The following is a 21,584-nucleotide window of genomic DNA, read 5'->3' as shown; positions in this document are numbered from 1 at the left end:
AACTCTACTGCCTGGTAGCCGCCCGTGGAATACTCAAAAAGCAAACTCTCTCTCACTTTAATTTCCGAAAAACGCCTTGAAAATAGCCGTTAATAATAGGGAAACCCAATGCGAAATTTTGGGATTTAAGCGAGCGCGTCAGATTAGAGTAAGGTGGGTTAACTACGAGTCGACAAGTGTGCATTTCAATAAACTGATGATTTGAGCGCTACCGGGGGGGGGGGGGGGGGGAAACTTGCAAAGAAATCGTTACGGATCGGGCTTAAGAACTTAAGAACATCGATTCGATCCTGTTATTGCGAAACCATGCCCCTAGCTACCTACTCGAATTTCGAAATGGAAAAAATAACCTCGCGGGCTCCCGAATCGACAGAATCGGCAGAATCGACTGAATAGACAAAATCGACAGAATCGACAAAATCGACAGAATCTACACAATCTACGGAATATACAGAACATACGGAATATACAGAATATACAGAATATACAGGATATACAGGATATACAGAATATAAAGGATATACAGAATATACAGAATATACAGAATATACAGAATCTACAGAATATACAAAATATACAGAATATACAGAATATACAGAATATACAGAATATACAGAATATACAGAATATACAGAATATACAGAATATACAGAATATACAGAATATACAGAATATGCAGAATATACAGAATATACAGAATATACAGAATATACAGAATATACAGAATATACAGAATATACAGAATATACAGAATATACAGAATATACAGAATATACAGAATATACAGAATATAAGAATATACAGAATATACAGAATATAACAGAATATACAGAATATACAGAATATACAGAATATACAGAATATACAGAATATACAGAATATACAGAATATACAGAGAATATACAGAATATACAGAATATACGAATATACAGAATATACAGAATATACAGAATACAGAATATACAGAATATACAGAATATACAGAATATACAGAATATACAGATATATACAGAATATACAGAATATACAGAATATACAGAATATACAGAATATACAGAATATACAGAATATACAGAATATAAGAAATATACAGAATATACAGATATACAGAATATACAGAATACAGAATACAGAATATACAGAAATATAAGAAATACAGAATATACAGAATATACAGAATATACAGAATATACAGAATATACAGAATACAGATACAGAATATACAAATATACAGAATATACAGAATATAAAGATATACAGAATATACAGAATATACAGAATATACAGAATATACAGATATACAGAATATACAGAATACAGAATATACAGATTACAGAATATACAGAATATACAGAATATACAGAATACAGAATACAGAATATACAGGAATATACAGAATATACAGAATATACAGAATATACAGAATATACAGAATATACAGAATATACAGAATATACAGAATATACAGAATATATACAGTATATACAGAATATACAGAATATACAGAATATACAGAATATACAGATATACAGAATATACAGAATATACAGATATTACAGAATATACAGAATATAAGAATATACAGAATATACAGAATATACAGAATATTACGAATATACAGAATATACAGAATTATACAGAATATACAGAATATACAGAATATACAGAAATATACAGAATATACAGAATATACGAAATATACAGAATATATACAGAATATACAGAATATACAGATATACAGAATATAAGAATATACAGAATATACAGAATATACAGAATATACAGAATATACAGAATATACAGAATATACAGAATATACAGAATATACAGATATACAGAAATACAGAATATACAGAATATACAGAATATACAGAATATACAGAATATACAGAATATAAAGAATATACAAGAATATACAGAATATACAGAATATACAGAATATACAGAATATACAGAATATACAGAATATACAGAATATACAGAATATACAGAATATACAGAATATACAGAATATACAGAATATACAGAATATACAGAATATACAGAATATACAGAATATACAGAATATACAGAATATACAGAATATACAGAATATACAGAATATACAGAATATGCAGAATATACAGAATATACAGAATATACAGAATATACAGAATATACAGAATATACAGAATATACAGAATATACAGAATATACAGAATATACAGAATATACAGAATATAAAGAATATACAGAATATACAGAATATACAGAATATACAGAATATACAGAATATACAGAATATACAGAATATACAGAATATACAGAATATACAGAATATACAGAACATACAGATTATACAGAATATACAGCATATACATGATATACAGAGTATACAGAATATATAGGGGCTACAGAAGTAGATTCAAAAATGCCCCGAAACGTCCGTGGTTTTGACATGAAAGGAAAGGGGTCTCTACTCATGAGTACGGAGTAAGTTAGGATTGCAGTCGCTTCTCGACTTCTGCTGGTAAGTACTGCAGGCGTTGGTATTACGAAAAGAAAAAATATGTATTCTCTTCCATTTCAAATTTCAAAAATTCAAAGAATGTTGTTTCTTTGTTTCATTTAATTTGCATTTGTTCTTAGTATATTGGGTTGGGTATATATATTAACACTTCGTATTTTCTAAGGGAACCACTAAGGATGGTATCCAGAGGGGACTGGTCAGCCTCTCGCTGCAAAGTCCCTAAATACGTCGCCTTGTCCCTTGTTCGGCGACTTGGATTTCTCCTGCTCAGTCGACTCTGGCCTTTTCGAACTGTTATAAATTTTAATATGTGAGTAATGCATAATTCATCAAGGCAATCTCTGACACTGTGCGAATTGTAATGCCTTCGCGCGTACCAGGTACATGATTGTTATTAATAATTAGTGAAAATAGGCTGGCTATACTTTCAGTTCGACTTCAGACTTGGTTCAATGGTAACGAAAAGGCCTTTAGGGGTGATCTGAGGAAACCGACTGGCATCTGGGGGGGTAGATATTAAGCAAGTGGGTCGTCATCGGTATTGCCATTTAAGTAACGAAGCGCGAGGGTGACGAGTGCCTAAAAAGTGTCGCGGGACGTGCACGTATTCCAATTGTTTCGGATTAGTACACGATGAAGGTAGGATACAAAATGGCTGCGTTCCAATTCTTTAGGTATGACGCTTGATCCCTCCAATTATGGATTTCTAGAGATTGGATCTTGGGAAGACCGACGCCCGTTGAGTAAATTTCTCTGTCTGTCTGACTTGCGTCAGTACATAGCAAGTAAATTGAGTTTTCTTAAATCATTCGGTTCGTAAAACCGTTTCGCATTGCACATTTTACGAAAACTGATCGAATCTTAAGTTGTTCTTGGGTTCTCCTTAGAATTTTAATGAGAATTTCCATTTTGTAATTTATTTGTGTAACATACCTAGAATTTACTAGGGATCCCCTAGATAATCCTACGTGCTTTTTGGAAGAGCCGTCCTCTAGATCCTTTGATTGAGACCTTTAAGAATCTTTAAAAAGTCTTTAAAATGTTTAATTCCCTTTAATAATGGTTAACCTTAAGACCCCTGGTTTTGTTGGTCCATAAAAGTTATTTAAGAGGGTGTCAAAAAGCTCCAAAGAACCTCAAAAAGCATGTTCAAAAAGTCATTAAGATTATCTACCTTTATTAACAGCATATAATTGTTAAGAGCTTTTGTGAGTCTTTGAGAATCTTTAGGAGCAATTTTCAACAGCTTTAAGTGCCGAGAGCCGCACAACTTTGTATACGGGTTTAAAATATAGCCCTACTCCAATTCAGGCCCCCCGAACGATTTCCGCAGAAATAAAGTTCTTGAAGTTCTTGAAATTTCTAAAGTTCCTGAAGTTCCTGAAGCTCCTGCAGTTACTGAGGTTCTTGAGTTTCTTGAAGTTTTTGAGATTCTTCAAGTTCTTCAAATTTTTCAAGTTCTTCCAATGCTAGAAGTTCCTCAAGTTGTTGAAGTCTTGAAGATCTTGAAGGTCTCGAAAGGCTCGAAGGTCTCGAAAGCCTCGAGGGCCTCGAGGATTTTGAGAGTCTTGAGGGTCTTGAGAGTCTTGAGGGTCTTGAGGGTCTTGAGAGTCTTGAGGGTCTTGAGGGTCTTGAAGTTCTTGAAGTTCCTGAAGTTTTTAAAGTTACTGAGGTTCATGAGTTTCTTGGGGTGACACTCTTTAAGTTCTTCAAGTTCTTCAAGTTATTCAAGTTCTGCAAGTTCTTCAAGTTCTTCAAGTTCTTCAAGTTCATGAAGTTCTTCTAGTTTTCAAGTTCTTCCAGTTCTTGAAGTGCTTCAAGTTTTTGAAGTTCTTGAAGTTGTTGAAGTTCTTGAAGGTGAAGTTTCTGAAGTTCCTGAAGTTCCTGAAATTACTGAGGTTCTTGAGTTTCTTGAGGTTCTTGAGATTCTTCAAGTTCTTTAAGTTCTTCCAGTTCTTCCAGTTCTTCCAGTTCTTCAAGTTCTTTCAGTTGTTGAAGTTCTTGAAGTTCTTGAAGTTCATGAAGTTCTTGAAGTTCTTGAGGGTCTTGAAGTTTCTGAAGTTCCTGAAGCTCCTAAAGTTACTGAGTTTGTTGAGGTTCTTGAGATTCTTCAAGTTCTTCAAGTTCTTCAAGTTCTTCACGTTCTTCAAGTTCTTCAAGTTCTTCAAGTTCTTCAAGTTCAAGTTTTTCAAGTTCCTCAAGTTCTTCAAGTTCTTCCAGTTCTTGAAGTTCTTGAAGCTCTTGAAGTTTTTGAAGTTCTTCAAGTTCTTCCAATGCTTGAAGTTCCTCAAGTTATTGAAGTTGTTGAAGTTCTTGAAGCTCTTGAAGTTTTTGAAGTTCTTCAAGTTCTTCAAGTTCTTCAAGTTCTTCAAGTTCTTCAAGTTCCTCAAGTTCTTCAAGTTCTTCCAGTTCTTGAAGTTCTTGAAGCTCTTGAAGTTTTTGAAGTTCTTCAAGTTCTTCCAATGCTTGAAGTTCCTCAAGTTGTTGAAGTTGTTGAAGTTGTTGAAGTTGTTGAAGTTGTTGAAGTTCTTGAAGTTCTTGAAGCTCTTGAACTTTTTAAGTTCTTCAAGTTCTTCAAGTTCTTCAAGTTCTTCAAGTTCTTCAAGTTCTTCAAGTTCTTCAAGTTCTTCAAATTCTTCAAGTTCTTCAAGTTCTTCAAGTTCTTCAAGTTTTTCAAGTTCCTCAAGTTCTTCAAGTTCTTCCAGTTCTTGAAGTTCTTGAAGCTCTTGAAGTTTTTGAAGTTCTTCAAGTTCTTCCAATGCTTGCAGTTCCTCAAGTTGTTGAAGTTCTTGAAGCTCTTGAAGTTTTTGAAGTTCTTCAAGTTCTTCAAGTTATTCAAGTTCTTCAAGTTCTTCAAGTTTTTCAAGTTCTTCAAGTTCTTCAAGTTCTTCAAGCTCTTAAAGTTCTTCAAGTTCTTCAAGTTCTTCAAGTTCATCAAGTTCTTCTAGTTTTTCAAGTTCCTCCAGTTCTTGAAGTTCTTCAAGTTTTTGAAGTTCTTGAAGTTCCTGAAATTACTGAGGTTCTTGAGTTTCTTGAGGTTCTTGAGATTCTTCAAGTTCTTTAAGTTCTTCCAGTTCTTCAAGTTCTTCCAGTTGTTGAAGTTCTTGAAGTTCATGAAGTTCTTGAAGTTCATGAAGTTCTTGAAGTTCATGAAGTTCTTGAAGTTCTTGAAGTTGTTGAATTCTTGAAGTTCTTCAAGTTCTGCAAGTTCTTCAAGAATTTAGGATCTTCTGTCCTGCAAGTACTTCAAGCTTTTCAAGTTGAAGTTCTTGCAGTTCTTGAAGTTATTGAAGTCCTTGAAGGTCTTGAAGGTCTTGAAGTTCCTGAAGTTCCTGAAGTTCCTGAAGTTCCTGAAGCTCCTGAAGTTACTGAGGTTCTTGAGTTTCTTGAGGTTCTTGAGATTCTTCAAGTTCTTCAAGTTCTTCAAGTTCTTCAAGATCTTCAAGTTCTTCAAGTTCTTCAAGTTCTTCAAGTTCTTCAAGTTCTTCAAGTTCTTCAAGTTCTTCGAGTTCTTCAAGTTCTTCAAGTTCTTCAAGTTCTTCAAGTTCTTCAAGTTCTTCAAGTTCTTCAAGTTCTTCAAGTTCTTCCAGTTCTTCAAGTTCTTCAAGTTATTGAAATTTTATGTGTTTTTATTGTGTTTTTGTTTGAAATAAGAAATTTGATGGCCTCCAAGGAACCATTAAGAAACCTTTATCAATTCTTAAAAGTCTCTGAGAGGATTTGTGAGAACTCTTATGGTCCGGATTCGATCTCGAAGGGTCTCCAGAAGCCCCCAGTGATTTGTAAAAGGCTTCACAAGGTCTTTGGTACATAAAGAGTCTCTTACGAACTTTCTAAGGCCCGGAACGGCCTCAAAATGTCCTCAGCCTGTAAACGCTTTAAGAGCACTTATTAATTCTTAAGTGCCTTCAAAAGTTTTTAAAATATTTAATAAACCTTAAAAGCCTTTATGCCTACTAAACGTTTGCTCTCCAAGAGTCTACACTGAATCAAGTGGAATTTAGGAACTTACTTTAAAAAACTTTTTCGAGAATTGTCAGGGTTGAAGATCATTAAGAGAATTTTGAAAACCGTTTGCGACCTTTCAAGATCTAAAGATTTAATGAACAGTTACTAAAGGTTTCCAAAAGTCATTAGGTTTTTAGGGCTTTTGAAATCTTTTAAAAATCTCTTTCAAGACTTTCCAAGAGTCAAAAGTCTCGGTTCGACTCCAAAAGTTTCAGGAAGTTGTTAGGAACTTTAATATCTTGAGTAATCTTTAAGGAACTTTCTAGAACTTTAAGTCCTTGCAAGAGTCGTGAAGGGTTTTACACAGCCTTCCTTCTAGCAGGTCTTTGATCTGGGAAACCTAAAGGGTATTTAATATTCAATATGTTGAAGGGTTTATCAGACCTTTTACGAGAATTACGCTTTGTAGAGATCTTAAAGATCAATACCAGTTACAAAAAGCTTCAAAAAACCCTAACATTTTATCAAAATGACCTTTTAGAGAAATTAAAATTGAAAATTGAGACTCAAAATTTTTTATTGGTAAAGGCGAAAAGAAAAATGTTTGAAAAAAAAAATTTTGAAAAAAAAATAAAAATTTTGAGTCTCATTTTTCAATTTTAATTTCTCTATATCTAACTCAAACATAAAATGGTGTACTTCATCAACAAAATACCTTTTAGCACTTTTGAAAAATCGTTTAGTGCCTTTCCGGATGGTCTGGGGAGCATAGAATAACCCCCCGGCCCACATCCCCCAAAAAATCGATGGAATACGCTCTCAGGAAAAGAGCTTTCCTTTGCTGGGGGTATTCCATACTCCACAAACCACTCGGTGTTCGTTTCCCCTAATATTTTCAAAGCTTTCCGTGCTCTAATGATCATTTTTGAAAAATTTTAGGGCAAATGTCATCGTATGGACTTCAAAAGTCTGTTACGAGCTCTGAAGGATTTTAGTTTTTAACACCCTTAAGAACTTTCATTTATTTCGTACACCTTGTATATGTACATTCCATACAATATAGAAATACAATTGGGTTGGTAGCCCTGGTTATGGTGTATATTCGGTGGTATTTACATATACAAGGTGTACGAAATAAATGAAAGTTGTGTGTGCATACATTTTATTTAGCGACCTTGAGGCACGACTGCAACTACCCACCAACAACCCTTACAGAATTGGCGCCCGAGCAGGGATAGGTGGTCGAATGATACAGGATGAACGGGGTAAACGGAAAACAGTATTAAATGAATAAAGGGAAATCGGATGAACGGTTTATCAGCTTTCAGGTTTGGGATAGCAGGCTTTCAGGTCAGCAAGTGACTGGTGAAGTCAAGGGATCCTCCTTTTACACAGCCATGATTACTGGTAAGACTAGGAAGTGGAAATGACATTTTGTTATCATTTGTTATGGTTAGTTAGCGCCATCTAGTGATCGACAATGTGGTGAATTTGTAAAGAAGCGTTTACACGCTCCATAAATAAAGTCACGGGTAGATTGTTACCTTGCAAAGACACTAAAGGTTCCTTAATGGTTCATTTTCGGGCCCTTAAGATCTCCTCTCTTTAACAGCAGAGAGCTTCTGAGAGCTCTTGTGAGTTTTTGAGAGCTTTTAAGAGCTTTGCAGGGTTTTTAAAAATCCTCGTCAGCTACCTTCATAATCATTTGAGCCTTTAAGAGTATTTCTAAATTTTTGAGTGTTTGGGTTCCAAACCTTAGGTCATCAAGGAATGTTTATAAACATTTAAGGGTTCACGCGTACGATTTCATATCTGAGCAAAAAAAATTCCAAGCGAACGTGACTTTAATAGTCATTTATCAGCCCTTAAGAGAGTTTAAGAGCATTTTAAGGGTGTCAAAACTATTTCAGAACGTTAAACGATTTTAAAAATTTGTGAGAACCGTAAAGAGCCCTTCTACTTGGATCGATTTACCGCTAAGAATCCTAAAAGTATTTCAGAGTTTCATTTGAGATTTGGAGCAACTAATAGCCGTGGAGGTCTGGCGGTTGTTTAGGTTCTCTGTGTTTTTTTAGGTTCTTGCGGTGTCTGGTTAGAATCGTCAACAGGCAATGAAAATTGGCGCGAATATCCATTCTTTTGTTTCACCCGACGTTGGTGTAATGCTAACTTATTCGTCGTTGTATATAAGAAATTGACAGAGATTAAAGATATGTGTCCGTTTGAAACGGCAAATCTGACCTATAGTAGCTTTCCCGGGCAACTTCTTTAGTTCCTGTGCACTGGCACTTTCTTAGCGGCATTTTTAGCCACTGGCAGACTGCGTGCGTCCATATTCCATCACTGTCACACAGCCATTAAGTAGATTATCGGGGATTTGCGTGACGTTAGATCTAGCGTACTTTCCATTTTATGTAGGTACATTCTAATTAGAGACTTAATACGGTAATTATTTGTGCGGCGCCGACGAAGATCCATTGTCGAGCACGTAGAACGTATATGTTCACGTAAAAGTGGCCAAAAAGAAAGAAACTTCTCTTTTGGATGAGTTGAATGGTACGTAATTTTCTTTTTCATTTGCTTACATTACCATAGGCCTAGATTTTCACTACGAATATCAATATGTATCCCTTTTTTCTATTCACTATTCCCATTTGTTGTAAGACATTAGTCCAATTAGTGCGCTTATTACGTTAAAGTTGAACGAAACTTATGCTACGAATTTTGACTCCCATTCAGTGGCTAATTTAGGCCTAACGCTTTCTTCCAAAATCAAAACCGTCACCATTTGTTCTTCCCAAATGGAAAGATAACGTCTGTGTGAAAGTAGCAGCCTGTTTTTAGCAGCCAAATTGCTGAAAGCAAGAGTGGAACAGGCCTGTTTTTTAATGTAAAAAAATTAAAAAAAGATTTTAACAAATTTAAAAAAAGTTCAAATGATTCAAACAATACAGCAAAATTGTAAACAGAATTTTAAATTGTTTAATTTTGTAGTATTTTTTTAAAGAAAATCTAATACGCTAGGTTTTTAGATTAAAATATACAGGGTGTTCTGTTAAATGACAACAATGAAATACCGTTCAAGTGCTTCTACAGCTGCAGAAACGTTAAAGAATTCGATATCTTTGAGAATTTCAGAACATTCGAAAGCTGCGACACAATCAAAAGCTTCGAATTTAAGAACTACAAGGTACTCGAAGATCTTCAAGAACTCCATTGCGCTTTAAAAGCTTCACGAACTTCAAGAAATTGAAGAACTTGAAGAACCTCAAAAACCTCAAGAAACTCAAGAACCTCAGTAACTTCAGGAACTTCAAGAACTTCAGGAACTTTAAGACCTTCAAGACCTTCAAAACCATCAAGACCTTCAAGAACTTTTAGACCGAAAACACCTTCAAGACCTTTCAGACTAAAACCTCCAAGACCATCAAGACCTTAAGACCTTCAAGACCTTGAAAACCATCAAGACCTTCAAGGTCTTTCAGATTGAAAACACCTTCAAGACCTTTGAGACATTCAAGACCTTCAAGACCTTCAAGACCTTCAAGACCTTCAAGACTTTCAAGATCTTCAAGATCTTCAAGACCTTCAAGACCTTCAAGACCTTCAAGAGTCAAGACCTTAAAGACCTTCAAGACCTTCAAGATGTTCAAGATCTTCAAGACATTCAAGACCTTCAAGAACTTCAAACGTTCAAAACCTTCAAGACCACTAAGACCTTCCAGGGTTTCGAACAGTTTTAGAGCTCGAAGGCACTTCAAGAGTTGCAAAATTAGCACGAAATTTCAAAGCTTTACGAAATTTTAAAGGCCTCGTTATCTTCGTGTGCCTTAAGAAGAGCTTCCCGACTCAAAAGGTTGCAGAACATCAAGTAATCCAAGAACTCCAAGTGCCCCAGGAACTTCACGAAAAACTTAAAGGCTTCAAGTGCCGTAGGGCGCTCAAGGATTCTTGTAACCTCAATAAACTAGAGAGATTCAATTGCTTCAAAAACATGAAGAACGTGACAAACTTGAAGAACTTAAAGTTGAAGAACTTGAAAGACTGGAAGAACTTGAAGAACATTAAGAACTTCAGGTACTTAAGGAAATTTTGGAACTTCAGGAGCTTCATGAACTTCAAGAACTTCCAGAACTTCAACAACTTCAACAACTTCAACAACTTCAACAACTTCAACAACTTCAACAACTTCAACAACTTCAACAACTTCAACAACTTCAACAACTTCAACAACTTCAAGACCTTTAAGACTTTTAATACCTTCAAGACTTTCAAGACCAACAAGGCTTTCAAGACCTTCAAGCTCTTCAAGACCATCAAGACCTTTAAGACCTTCAAGACCTTCAAGTCTTTCAAGACCTTCAAGATCTCCAAGACCTTCGAGATCTTCGAGACCTTCGAGGCCTACGAGACCTTAAGATTTTCAGAACCTGCAAGACCTTCAAGCCCTTCAAGACCATCAAGACCTTTAAGACCTTCAAATCCTTCAAGACCTTCGAGACCTTCGAGACCTTCGAGATTTTCGAGACCTTCAAGACCTTGAAGACCTTCAAAACCTTCAAGACCTTCAAGACCTTCAAGACCTTCAAGATCTTCAAGACCATCAAGATCTTCAAGACCTTCAAGACCTTCAAGACCTTCAAGACCTCCAAGACCTTCAAGACCTTCAAAACGTTCAAGACCTTCCAGGGCTTCGAGGGCTTTGAACACCTTTAGAGCTCGAAAGCACTTCAAGAGTTTCAAAATTAGTACGAAGTTTCAAAGCTTTACTTTTAAAGGCTTCGTTATCTCCGTGTGCCTAAAGGATTTCAAGAGCTTCAAGACCCAAAGGATTGCAGAACATCAAGCAATCGAAGGAATCCAAGTGCCCCAGGAACTTCACGAAAAACTTAAAGGCTTCAAGTGCCGTAGGGCGCTCATAGTTTCTTGCAATCTCAATAAACCAGAGAAATTCAATTGCTTCAAAAACATGAAGAACTTGACGAACTTGAACTTGAAGAACTTGAAGAACTTGAAGAACTTGAAGAACTTGAAGAACTTGAAGAACTTGAAGAACTTGAAGAACTTGAAGAACTTGAAGAACTTGAAGAACTTAAAGAGTGTCACCCCAAGAAACTCATGAACCTCAGTAACTTTAAAAACTTCAGGAACTTCAGGAACTTCAAGAACTTCAAGACCCTCAAGACCCTCAAGACTCTCAAGACCCTCAAGACTCTCAAGACCCTCAAGACTCTCAAAATCCTCAAAATCCTCGAGGCCCTCGAGGCTTTCGAGACCTTCGATCCCTTCGAGACCTTCAAGATCTTCAAGACCTTCAAAACCTTCAAGACCTTCAGGACCTCCAGGGCTTCGAACACTTTTAGAGCTCGAAGGCACTTCAAGAGTTTCAAAATAAACACGAAATTTCAGAGCTTTACGAACTTTTAAAGGCTTCGTTATCTTCGTGTGCTCTAATAATCTTCAAGACTTAAGGGATTGCAGAACATCAAGCAATCCAAGAACTCCAAGTGCCCCAGGAGCTTCACGAAAATCTTAAAAGCTTCAAGTGCCGTAGGGCGCTCAGCGATTCTTGTAATCTCAATAAACTCGAGAGATTCAATAGCTTCAAAATACTCCATGGCCTTCAATAGCTTTATGAACTTCTAGACTCTAGAGCTTCCAGAAGCTTAAAAGTTTCAACAACTTTACGAGATTAAAAAAGCTTAAAAGGTCAATCAGGTGCATGGGTTTCAAAAGCATCAAGAACTACTACAGCTTCAAAAGTTTCAGGAGCTGTAGTAGTTTCGTGATTTTAAGGAACTTTAAAATGCTAGACAATTTCAGGAGCATAAAATGCTCTATGAATTCGAGAGGTCCAAGGGCTGCAAGAAATCTGTGGAGCTTCAAGGGTCCAACCCTTCAAGAAATATGAGATTCGAGACTTTCAATAGTTCTAAAGGTTCTGACAACACAAATACAGGGTGTCTCATTTTCGACACTTTTATATGGTATCTTCATAATTGTTAGTGCTATCGAGGTAATACAGGCGTCTCTTTTTAGGTCAAACTTAAAATGGCGAAGTCAAAATTTGACAATACTCGCTCGCTTATGAGATACGGGGAAAAATCAAAAAGTTGTCAATGATTGCTGAATAAGCCGACGTTTTCAAAATAAGTATACGGGATCAGACAAAAAAGTTACAGGACCTAACCTCATTTTTTTTAAATAGAATTCCCCATATATTGTAATCTAAAGGATAGAATATTAGATTTTTTTCAAAAATACAACACAAGGATTATATTAAAAGGAATTCTAAAAGAATTTAAAAAAAACTAAAAGAAAGATTTAAAAAAATGTTAAAAAAGGTTCAAATGATAACAATGCCAATTTTTTTGAATGTTTTGTGTTCAATGTATTTTTTGATTTTTTAGTGTTACAGCTTTGAAGAGAATTTAATACGCTATCTTTTTAGATTAAAATATACAGGGTGTTCTATTTAAAAGAATGAGGTTAGGTCTGAGAACTTTTTGTCTGACCCCGTATACTTATTTTTCAATTTATTTAAAAACCACGAATTTTAAAGAAAAAGTAAATGGTGCATTTAGAGCAGCACTTTTTTCGTTAACAACTTATGTAGACGCACTGTATACAATGTCAAATCTTGTGACGCTTGTGATTCCGAAGTTTACTTTATGAGGACCGTTATTGATGAATTATTGTCACTATTGATACCTAGTGTTATTACACTGAATTTTATGAGTTTGTTTATTGTATCTATTATTGTTGTATTAATTAAGGTCATTGAATAAAAATTTTATTCAATGTTAAGCGTAAGATGGACTTTTATTTTCATTTAATCAAGTATGGGGCACGATGTTTGTATTCAATTAACGGTGAGCACTGTTCGCTATTAAATTATTAAGCGGCAGAGCCCTTATAGGGGAGTTACTCGTATTCCTGGAAGCACTGGAACTAGGTACTTGTGGCTGTTGAACTTGCAACAGTAAAACAAAAATATCTAATCGAACCTTTTTGTGATTTTTTGTTCAATTTTGAGTTCGATACCAAGTAACGCCATCTGGTGAAATGCGCCAATGGGGTCGATTATTTGATTATTATTTCATTTTATGACTTGACCGAAAATAAGTATAAATTTGGAATAACACTTTTTGTTCACTTCTTTGCTAATTAAGTATTCAAATGAGCACTTTATTGCCTCCCATAGTTTAAGTATATCAAAGTAAATATCCTAAACCGCCTCGACCCTAATTGCGCCAACATCGAGCACGAACTTGGTTCTTCTTTATTAAGTACGTATTATTTTGATCAACCACACTCAGAATTGAATGTTTCATATTTTTTGTAATGTTTACTTATACAGAAATTAACAAAATAAATTACATAAAAACATATTTCCCAACATCAAATTATGTATTCGCTTTTACGAATTCATAAGTACCCACGCTAAAACCGTAAAAAACTCAGAGGCTGAGGTAAAAAACGACAAACGCCTGCCAGAGTTAATTTACGCCGTTAACATTTCTCCTCACATCAATAAAACCCATTTTTTCGAAAACACCCTGTATATGCCGAATTTAATTTTCGCTCACACTGACGAACAATAGTTTCTAGAGATCAACATACACCTGACTACCCTGAAATTTTTAACTCCATAGCTTGAAAATTGCGAAATAGCAGAAAATCACAGCCTCGAAAAAGTCCGACCATAACCGAATGGCCACAGGTGTGCGGAAAAACACAACTTAGGGTATATTGTTTACCCAAACGCGAAACGACAAGTTGGCGACTCATCGACTTAAACGTTTTGAAGCACCAGTAATCCGAATCAAACACAATCTCGACGATGGCGGTCTGTCGGTCTATCGGTCCGTCTGTACTCTCATTTCCGGCTAAACGGCCGAATCGATTGGAACCAAATTTGGTACGCTTATTTTTAGATATAAAAGGGCAAAAACTTCGCAGACTAACCCCTTTCTATTAGTACTTAATTAATTGACGCCTACAAAATGGCGCCTTATTAACGACAACGGACAACTTTAATCAGTGGTTCGTCTCTGCACCACAAATTATTAATGAAAGCTAGGGTAATAAATCAACGTTCAAATATGCCACGTTTCATTTCTCACGATCCAGAGATGAACTCATGCGTTAACGATTTCCGAAAGCCATTTTTAGGCCACTTATGACTGACATATCAAAAAACGAAAATACCACCCTGTAGACTTTCTATGATGTTTGATGCGTAAATCACTCTAATCCTTAAAATCTCAACAATCCCAACTTTACCTACCTCTATAAACATTCATAAAAGCTAAATCCGAATTAAGAGTTACCGTTACACTACTAACAAGACCTTATGTAAAAATACTTTTATTTAAAAAAGCTTCGATAATACTACTGGAAACGTGAGGTTACCGGTTCATACGTATAAAGCGAGCGTTTCAAGATATTGGTCCTTCGAGCCGCATAATTTTTTTAATTGGTTTCAGTGGCAGCCGACAATGGAGCGTTCCACGAGCATACAGAGCTACTACGCCGACAAGACGATTTTGATCACCGGAGCGACGGGCTTCGTCGGCAGCTACCTCGTCGAGAAACTGCTACGTTCGTGCCCCGACGTTAGACGAATTTATCTGCTGATCCGCTCGAAGCGTCGCAAAGATAGCGAAAGTCGTCTCGAGGAGTTCCTGAGCGATGCGGTAAGCGGTGCTCGCGTCGGTCGCGTTCAAAGTAATCTCCCCAGATCCACAACGGCTTGAAGCAGAGCAATCCGAGCGTTTTGAAGAAGCTGGCGGTCATCACCGGCGATCTCGAGCTTCCGAGGCTGGGGTTGAGCGAGGTGGACGAGGAGAAGATCGTCAAAGAGGTTAATTGTATTTTTCATGTCGGGGCGACCGTCAAGTTTACCGAGGAGCTCAGGCGTGCCATTTTGATCAACATCGGTGGGACAGATAGTCTCATAGAGATCGCGAAGAAGATTGAAGATCTTAAGGTAGGCATTTGAGTGTGAGTTACTGAAATAGCCAATGAATTATGTTGCCCAAGCAAACAAGGCAAGTTGATCCCGAATTTGAGTTTTCATATTTTCTAGTGCCTAGTTAAAGGTTACCCTTAACGAACTTGCCTTTTTCTAAAGGTAAACGGGATCGTTCTGCGCAACAATAGCAAATGTAATAGGAGGGGACATTTAAAAAAAATGATACTATGTGTGACCTCTACCGGCAAAATAAGAAACCACGAAATGAAACCGATTTTGATACAGGGTGAAAACTAAAAGTTTGACTTTTTGAGATGTTATCATGTCTTGCTACTCATGTTTGGTAAAAAACTGATTAGTTTACATATTTTTACACAGAAGCTAGTGGTAAAGTAAAAAAAAATTTTTGGGCCACTTGTTCTAAGATTTGACCAAAGTTGGTATTTTTTAAATGCAACATCCTGTATATACATTTTTTCTTGATTAAATTGATTTATCATTACAAATATTTTTATATACAGGGTGGCCGAATAAGAATGCGCGGTACTGTATCTCGGAACCTGTCCATCGTAGAGGCTTGCGGTAAAAAAATTTATTACTAAAACGGCCACGAGAAAAACCTGGAAAATATTTTTAAATTATTGCAATGGCCGCTAGGGGGCGTAACTGCAATCTGGAATCTAAAGTCACTAAATATAGAAAGTACCGCAATCCATTGGGCTCGTGTGTTAGAGAGAGAACGCATGATTTTTGCCCAAAAATGGCGGAAGTTACCAGATTCTAGTAACTTTAATGTTAGGGATTGTTCCACCTGTTTGGAGATATCTAAAACATGACAGTACTATGAAGTTAGGTTATAAAAAATTACAACTATTCAGATTTTATTTGTCAATTTTTTTAAGTTGGCAGCAAATTTGCCCAAAAATGGCGGATGATTGCGGTACTTTCTATATCTAGAATCTAAAAAAGTGATGTTTCTGTGAATTCCGCTATATTAACCTAACAAAAAAATGCCCGGTCTTTGCAGTTGACGATAATCTGAACAATTTTTGTTTGACAATTTTTCCTGTATCTCTAAAAATGAAGTGGTGGGGGGTATTCAAAGGTTTCCGTAAATAACACCCTGTATCTTCGAAACGACTGAGCCGATTTTAACAAACTCGTGTTAATTTGAAGTTTTGTTAGTTTCACATATCGCCGCTTGAGGGCTTTTTTCGACATTCCGACAGAAATGGTTAATTTTCTCAAAAAAATTAAATGCGTTGGTTTGATTTTTTTTTCATGAAAAAGTAGCTAAATCATGCCTAAACAAACTCGCGAAAACCGCATCTCGATATCTTGTTCCTAACCTAAAATTTAGGCCAAAGAAAATTTTATACCCTCAAAATTTTATTTTTTTAAGCTAATTTTTCCGGAATTATTTTTATTATATAATTTGTGGCCCTAAGGTAGATCGATTTAAAAAAGGAAAAAAAATTGTTCAAATTATCGTCAACTTCAAAGACCGGACATTTTTTTGTTAGGTTAATATAGCGGAATTCACAGAAAAATAACTTTTTTAGATTCCAGATTGCAGTTACGCCCCCTAGCGGTCATTTCAGAAACTTAAAAATATTTTCCGGGTTTTGTTCCTGGCTGTTTTAGTAATAAATTTTTTTACCGCAAGTCTCTACGATGGATAGATTCTCAGATACAGTACCTCGCATTCTTAGTTGGCCACCATGTACATCAAATTTTTTTAATGACCGTACAATATCTAAAACAGTATCTACATGAATCCATGGCTTACTATTTAAAAACCGTAAAAATAAGGCTTTTATTTTTATGAGTATAATACCCCCCCCCCCCCTCTGCCCCTCTCCGCATGGATCAACTTTGCCTTGCGCATTGCGTAGTTTTTGGAAATAAAAAATGATACCGAACCTACCGCTTGGTCTTACCTGACCTGGGGATACTGTTTGACACCCTAACCTTTTGCCTAGGCATCGAATAAGGAAAACGACTAAAAAGTCTTTTGAAAATTTTCGTTCTCCAGGTATTCTCATTTAACATTTTTGTAGTTTTTCGAATTTATATTTCGGTAGACAGGAAAATTTGCACATGTACCGCTTCGTAGCGAACCTGAACGAAAATATGTCTGGCGATATCATGTCATATCAAGAGCGAGCGCGGTTGTCACGATCTCTTCGGACCTAAAAGTTTCGTTCCTTTGTGCGAAGAGAAAAACGTGGGTTTGGCTTTGCAAAATTGGGGTGGTTGAGGTATTCACCTCGAATTTTAATTTTTTTTACAGTCTTTCGTGCACGTCTCCACAGCGTATTCGCAATGCATACGCGACATAGCAGACGAAGCCTTCTACGTACCCGAGGAGAATTACACCGACCTGATAACCATGGCGAACACGATCAGCAACGAGAAATTGAACGAAATGACTCCAACGTAAGAGGCGCGACGGTAAATGCGCGTGCATAATTCTTTTTCAGTATTCTAGGCAAATGGCCCAATACGTACAGTTTTACGAAGAACATCGCCGAAGATCTGGTGAGGAAGAAGGGTACGGGTTTGCCGATGGTAATCGTGCGTCCGTCCATAGTGATCGCGCCGTATCGCGAACCGACAACGGGCTGGGCGTCATCCTACGATCTCACGTCGCTTCTCGTCGCGACGATCAACGTCGGCGTCGTGCACACGATGTGCTGCGATCCGAAGCACGTGGTCGATCTGGTCCCCGTCGATTTCTGCGTGAACCAAGCGATCGCGGCCGGTTGGGCGGTGGGAAGGGAGTGGTAAGTCGCGCGAGATCACTTCACCGATCGCTCAGTCGGCACCTTTCAGGTCGAGAATGTCGAAGATTCCGATTTATAACTTCGTCAGCGGTCCACGAAATCCAATCACCTGGGGCCTGCAGAAGGACGTACTGGAGCGAAGCGAATCCGCCCTTCCATCGAATCGGAAGATATTCCACCGCTACGTCCTCTACGGCACTAACAAGAAGATGCTAGACCTAGTCGAGCTATTTTACCTTCCCTTGATGTACATAGTAAACCTGAAGAGCTTCTTCCTAGGAAAAGTACACATGTAAGTCACCGCTCTTGACTACGCAGTCAGTCTAAGCCTCAATTTACAGTACCCTAAAGACGCACAGGAAGATAAGGGAGTTTTGTAAGGTCGTCGAGTTCGCCTCTTGCAAGGAGTGGTACTTCAAAGATGACAACACGCAGAACCTCTGGAATTTACTGGAGGAAGAGGACCGGGACGTCTTCTGCTTCGATATCAACTCGATTGACTGGCAGACGTTCTCAGATAGGATTACGAAAGGGGTGCGACTGTATATTCTAAAGGACGACCTGTCAACGGTGGGGAGAGCCAGGACGAGATCTCGCCTTCTGAAGATCCTTCAGTATTTCGTCGTCTCTGCTTACGTACTGTTACCTTTGTACATAGTGCACAGGCTTGGCACAATTATACTGTAGCACTCGGAATTAGTTAGTAGTCATCTGTACATTTCCCCAATAAATAAACTGCTCATTTTATGTAACAGATTCAGCGTTTCAGTATCCGAAAAAAAATCCAATTCAACTAATCAAACATACAGGAAATCTTCTAATTGACAATTAGCTTAAGCCTCTTTCTACATGCAATACAACCCGGTCGGTAGTAGTTCGATACGGCGTCGATTACCATAGTGTTCGATTTTGTCGAAAATTCCCCTAGGACAAGGTTTGTTTTTGTTGGTATATGAAGTTATATTTATTTGCGGGGAGTTGACAGTTAAGTAAATCCTAAATCCATGCGGTCAACTGTCTCAGACATCCACCAGGTCAAAGATCTCCATAGATAAATTCAAACTTCCGATGTCAATTAAAGTTCTTGAATACGCGTGCTGTCTCGGAACATGTTTTTTTTTGGTTTTTTAATTCCGTAACTACCCATAATAATTTGTACAAACTCCTCCGAACGTATTATTCTTACGATCACAAAGGAATTTCATTTACCTCGAAAGTTCTTGTAAGGGTCCTTCCAAATAGAAAACGGATGCACCTCGAATAATTGACATGCGTATGGAATACCACCGAGCAAAAGGAAGACGAGGGTTGAAACCACCCAACAAAGACAAACTCCACGACTCATTCCCTATAGGTCTCTGTACTCTCACGATGGTCGCTTGTTGATTGGCAGTAAAACTGTCGTCCATACTCCCCAGACCCCCCGGTAACAATTCCCTACACAATACGGTTAACTATCAGAACTCTCATGATGTTTTTGAGAAAGAATTATCAAATTCGCTTCTCCTAAGAAGTAGTGCAAAGGTCATAGCACCGGAAAATTTAATAGTATTGAACTAATTCAGCAATTAAGCTCCACCAGTTAAAATCCACAGAAAATTAGGGGTTGTTCTTTTTAATGCAACCAGTTAATTAGCACGTTATTGAACAGTAACTATAAAGTTCTATAGTACCCATGACGTTTTTTGGATTACAATAAAATAACAAAAGTCACAATACCTTCTGGTCGGTATTAGTTCCATGCGGCGTCGATGACCATAGTGTGCGATTTTGTAGAAAATTCCCCTAGGCCAAGGTTCATATTTGTTGGTATGTGAAGTTCTTTATCTATCTATCTTAATTTGTAGGCGTACTTCCACATACAAAACGGATGTACTTCGAATAATTAACATGCATATGGAATACTCCCTTCCCCAAAGAGAGATGAGTGTTTAAAACCACCCAACAAAGACAACGCATTCCCTATAGGTCTTTGTATTCTCATGGTGGTTGCTTGGAGATGGCAGTGAAACTGTCGCCCCTTCTCTTAAAAAGTAATGCCAGCATCGTACCACCGGGGGGTCTGGGTGGTGTGGGATACCGAGGGTTTAAAACCACCAAACAAGGACAGACTCCACAACCCTTTCTCTATAAGTCTACGTACTCCCATAGTGGTCTTTTTGGAGATGAAAATAAAACTGTCGTCTGCTGGGGAGGTATTCTATACCCCCCTCCCCACCCCCCAAATTCACCCGTACAATTCCTTACACAATACACTTCATAAGGGTTTAAGAAACATCAACATAAAGGTTCTTCAAGACCTTTAAAGGTTTTTAAACACTAAAAACGGTCTGATGCCTTTCACAATGAGACTCTTCTAGACCGAATCCGAATTCTAAGGGACTCCAAAGGGTGCCTCAGGGAGTCTGGAGAACTTGAAAGTTCCTTAATGGGTCTAAAGACTCCTCAAAGTTTGCCTTTTTCCAAACACTCTGCCACACCAAGTATCTTAAATGCTAAAGACCAAGTGTTGATAGGTAGGTAGTTCCTAAACTCCTCTTGGAGACTTTTTTAAATCTTCTGCAGTGCGTTCAGTAGTTGAATGTGCTTCTCTCTTTCTAACATAAACGTACGACCGTTGATAGGTTCGTATGGTTTCACGTCAGCTGTCAATAAACGCCATCTTGTTTCTTGTGTCAAACGAAAACGCTTATAAACTTCAAAAAAGGTCGATTTGTCTTGTAAAAACACGGGAATTTGAACCATATGCACAAAGTAAAAAAGGAGTAGATCGGCATCACCTGCCAAACAGGCGAACGGACCGGAAAAATCATTGAACGCACGCCACCGTTAGAGGTTAGTGGAAGGCTCCGCAAGTCTTTTAAAAATATTAATTTTCTAGACACAAGGGTTTCGACGGATCCAGAGCACTCTCCTGAAGTGTGCAATCTGTGAAAAAGACCTCCTCCATTGTTGCCTGGTAGCCAAAGAACTTTATAGAGGTATGTTAAAACTCTTTCGAAACACCCGTTTTGAAGTAATCGTTTATAATGTTATCCTGGTAGGCAAGAGCAAAAATACCTCTCTGCGCACTTCCTTATAATGACACGAAAAACTCGACGATTTAATTTAAAACGACTTTGAACCACCCCTCTAGATGTACGAAAAAAAACTCGCGGTTTGTAATGCTCTCCTGGTAAATAAGGAACATTTATCTTTCTTTATAACAAGAATAAGTGCCTCCTTACAAAATATATTCTCGTGATAGGGCGATCTAGAAAATTTAAGCTACATTAGGGTTTTAAAACATTCCTCTAGGAGTGCGAAGACAGCATTTCTGTCCAAGTACCTCCTCGCATATTATATCCACCTGCTGGATTAATTT

The 21,584-nt window shown here is 37.2% G+C and overlaps 1 protein-coding gene across 3 annotated transcripts; it reads left to right on the top strand.

Moving 5' to 3' along the window:
* The first annotated feature begins 2,940 nt into the window (after window positions 1–2,940).
* LOC116162035 (putative fatty acyl-CoA reductase CG5065) lies at window positions 2,941–18,976 on the top strand. Of its 3 annotated transcripts, none has more exons than XM_031475552.1 (7): window positions 2,941–3,148; window positions 14,947–15,156; window positions 15,201–15,449; window positions 17,728–17,873; window positions 17,918–18,220; window positions 18,270–18,512; window positions 18,562–18,976. In XM_031475552.1, exons 1-7 carry the CDS (start codon window positions 3,143–3,145, stop codon window positions 18,905–18,907), a joined length of 1,503 nt encoding a protein of 500 aa, XP_031331412.1. In that variant the 5' UTR covers window positions 2,941–3,142; the 3' UTR covers window positions 18,908–18,976. The 3 variants fall into 3 exon arrangements, with proteins under 3 accessions (XP_031331412.1, XP_031331414.1, XP_031331413.1); XM_031475554.1 differs by lacking the exon at window positions 2,941–3,148 and adding an exon at window positions 7,436–7,864; XM_031475553.1 differs by lacking the exon at window positions 2,941–3,148 and adding an exon at window positions 8,380–9,013.
* The last annotated feature ends 2,608 nt before the right edge of the window (window positions 18,977–21,584 follow it).

The sequence above is a fragment of the Photinus pyralis genome, unplaced genomic scaffold (genome assembly GCF_008802855.1).
Source record: "Photinus pyralis isolate 1611_PpyrPB1 unplaced genomic scaffold, Ppyr1.3 Ppyr1.4_LG10, whole genome shotgun sequence".
Taxonomy (NCBI): domain Eukaryota; kingdom Metazoa; phylum Arthropoda; class Insecta; order Coleoptera; family Lampyridae; genus Photinus; species Photinus pyralis.
This window is presented reverse-complemented; position numbering and strand designations above follow the sequence as displayed.

Excerpts from the sequence above, each read along its gene's own strand:
- LOC116162035 (XM_031475552.1), top strand. Across the intron at positions 15,450-17,727 it reads AGAAGATTGAAGATCTTAAG|TCTTTCGTGCACGTCTCCAC; the intron begins GTAGGCATTTGA and ends TTTTTTTTACAG. Across the intron at positions 18,221-18,269 it reads TGGGCGGTGGGAAGGGAGTG|GTCGAGAATGTCGAAGATTC; the intron begins GTAAGTCGCGCG and ends GGCACCTTTCAG.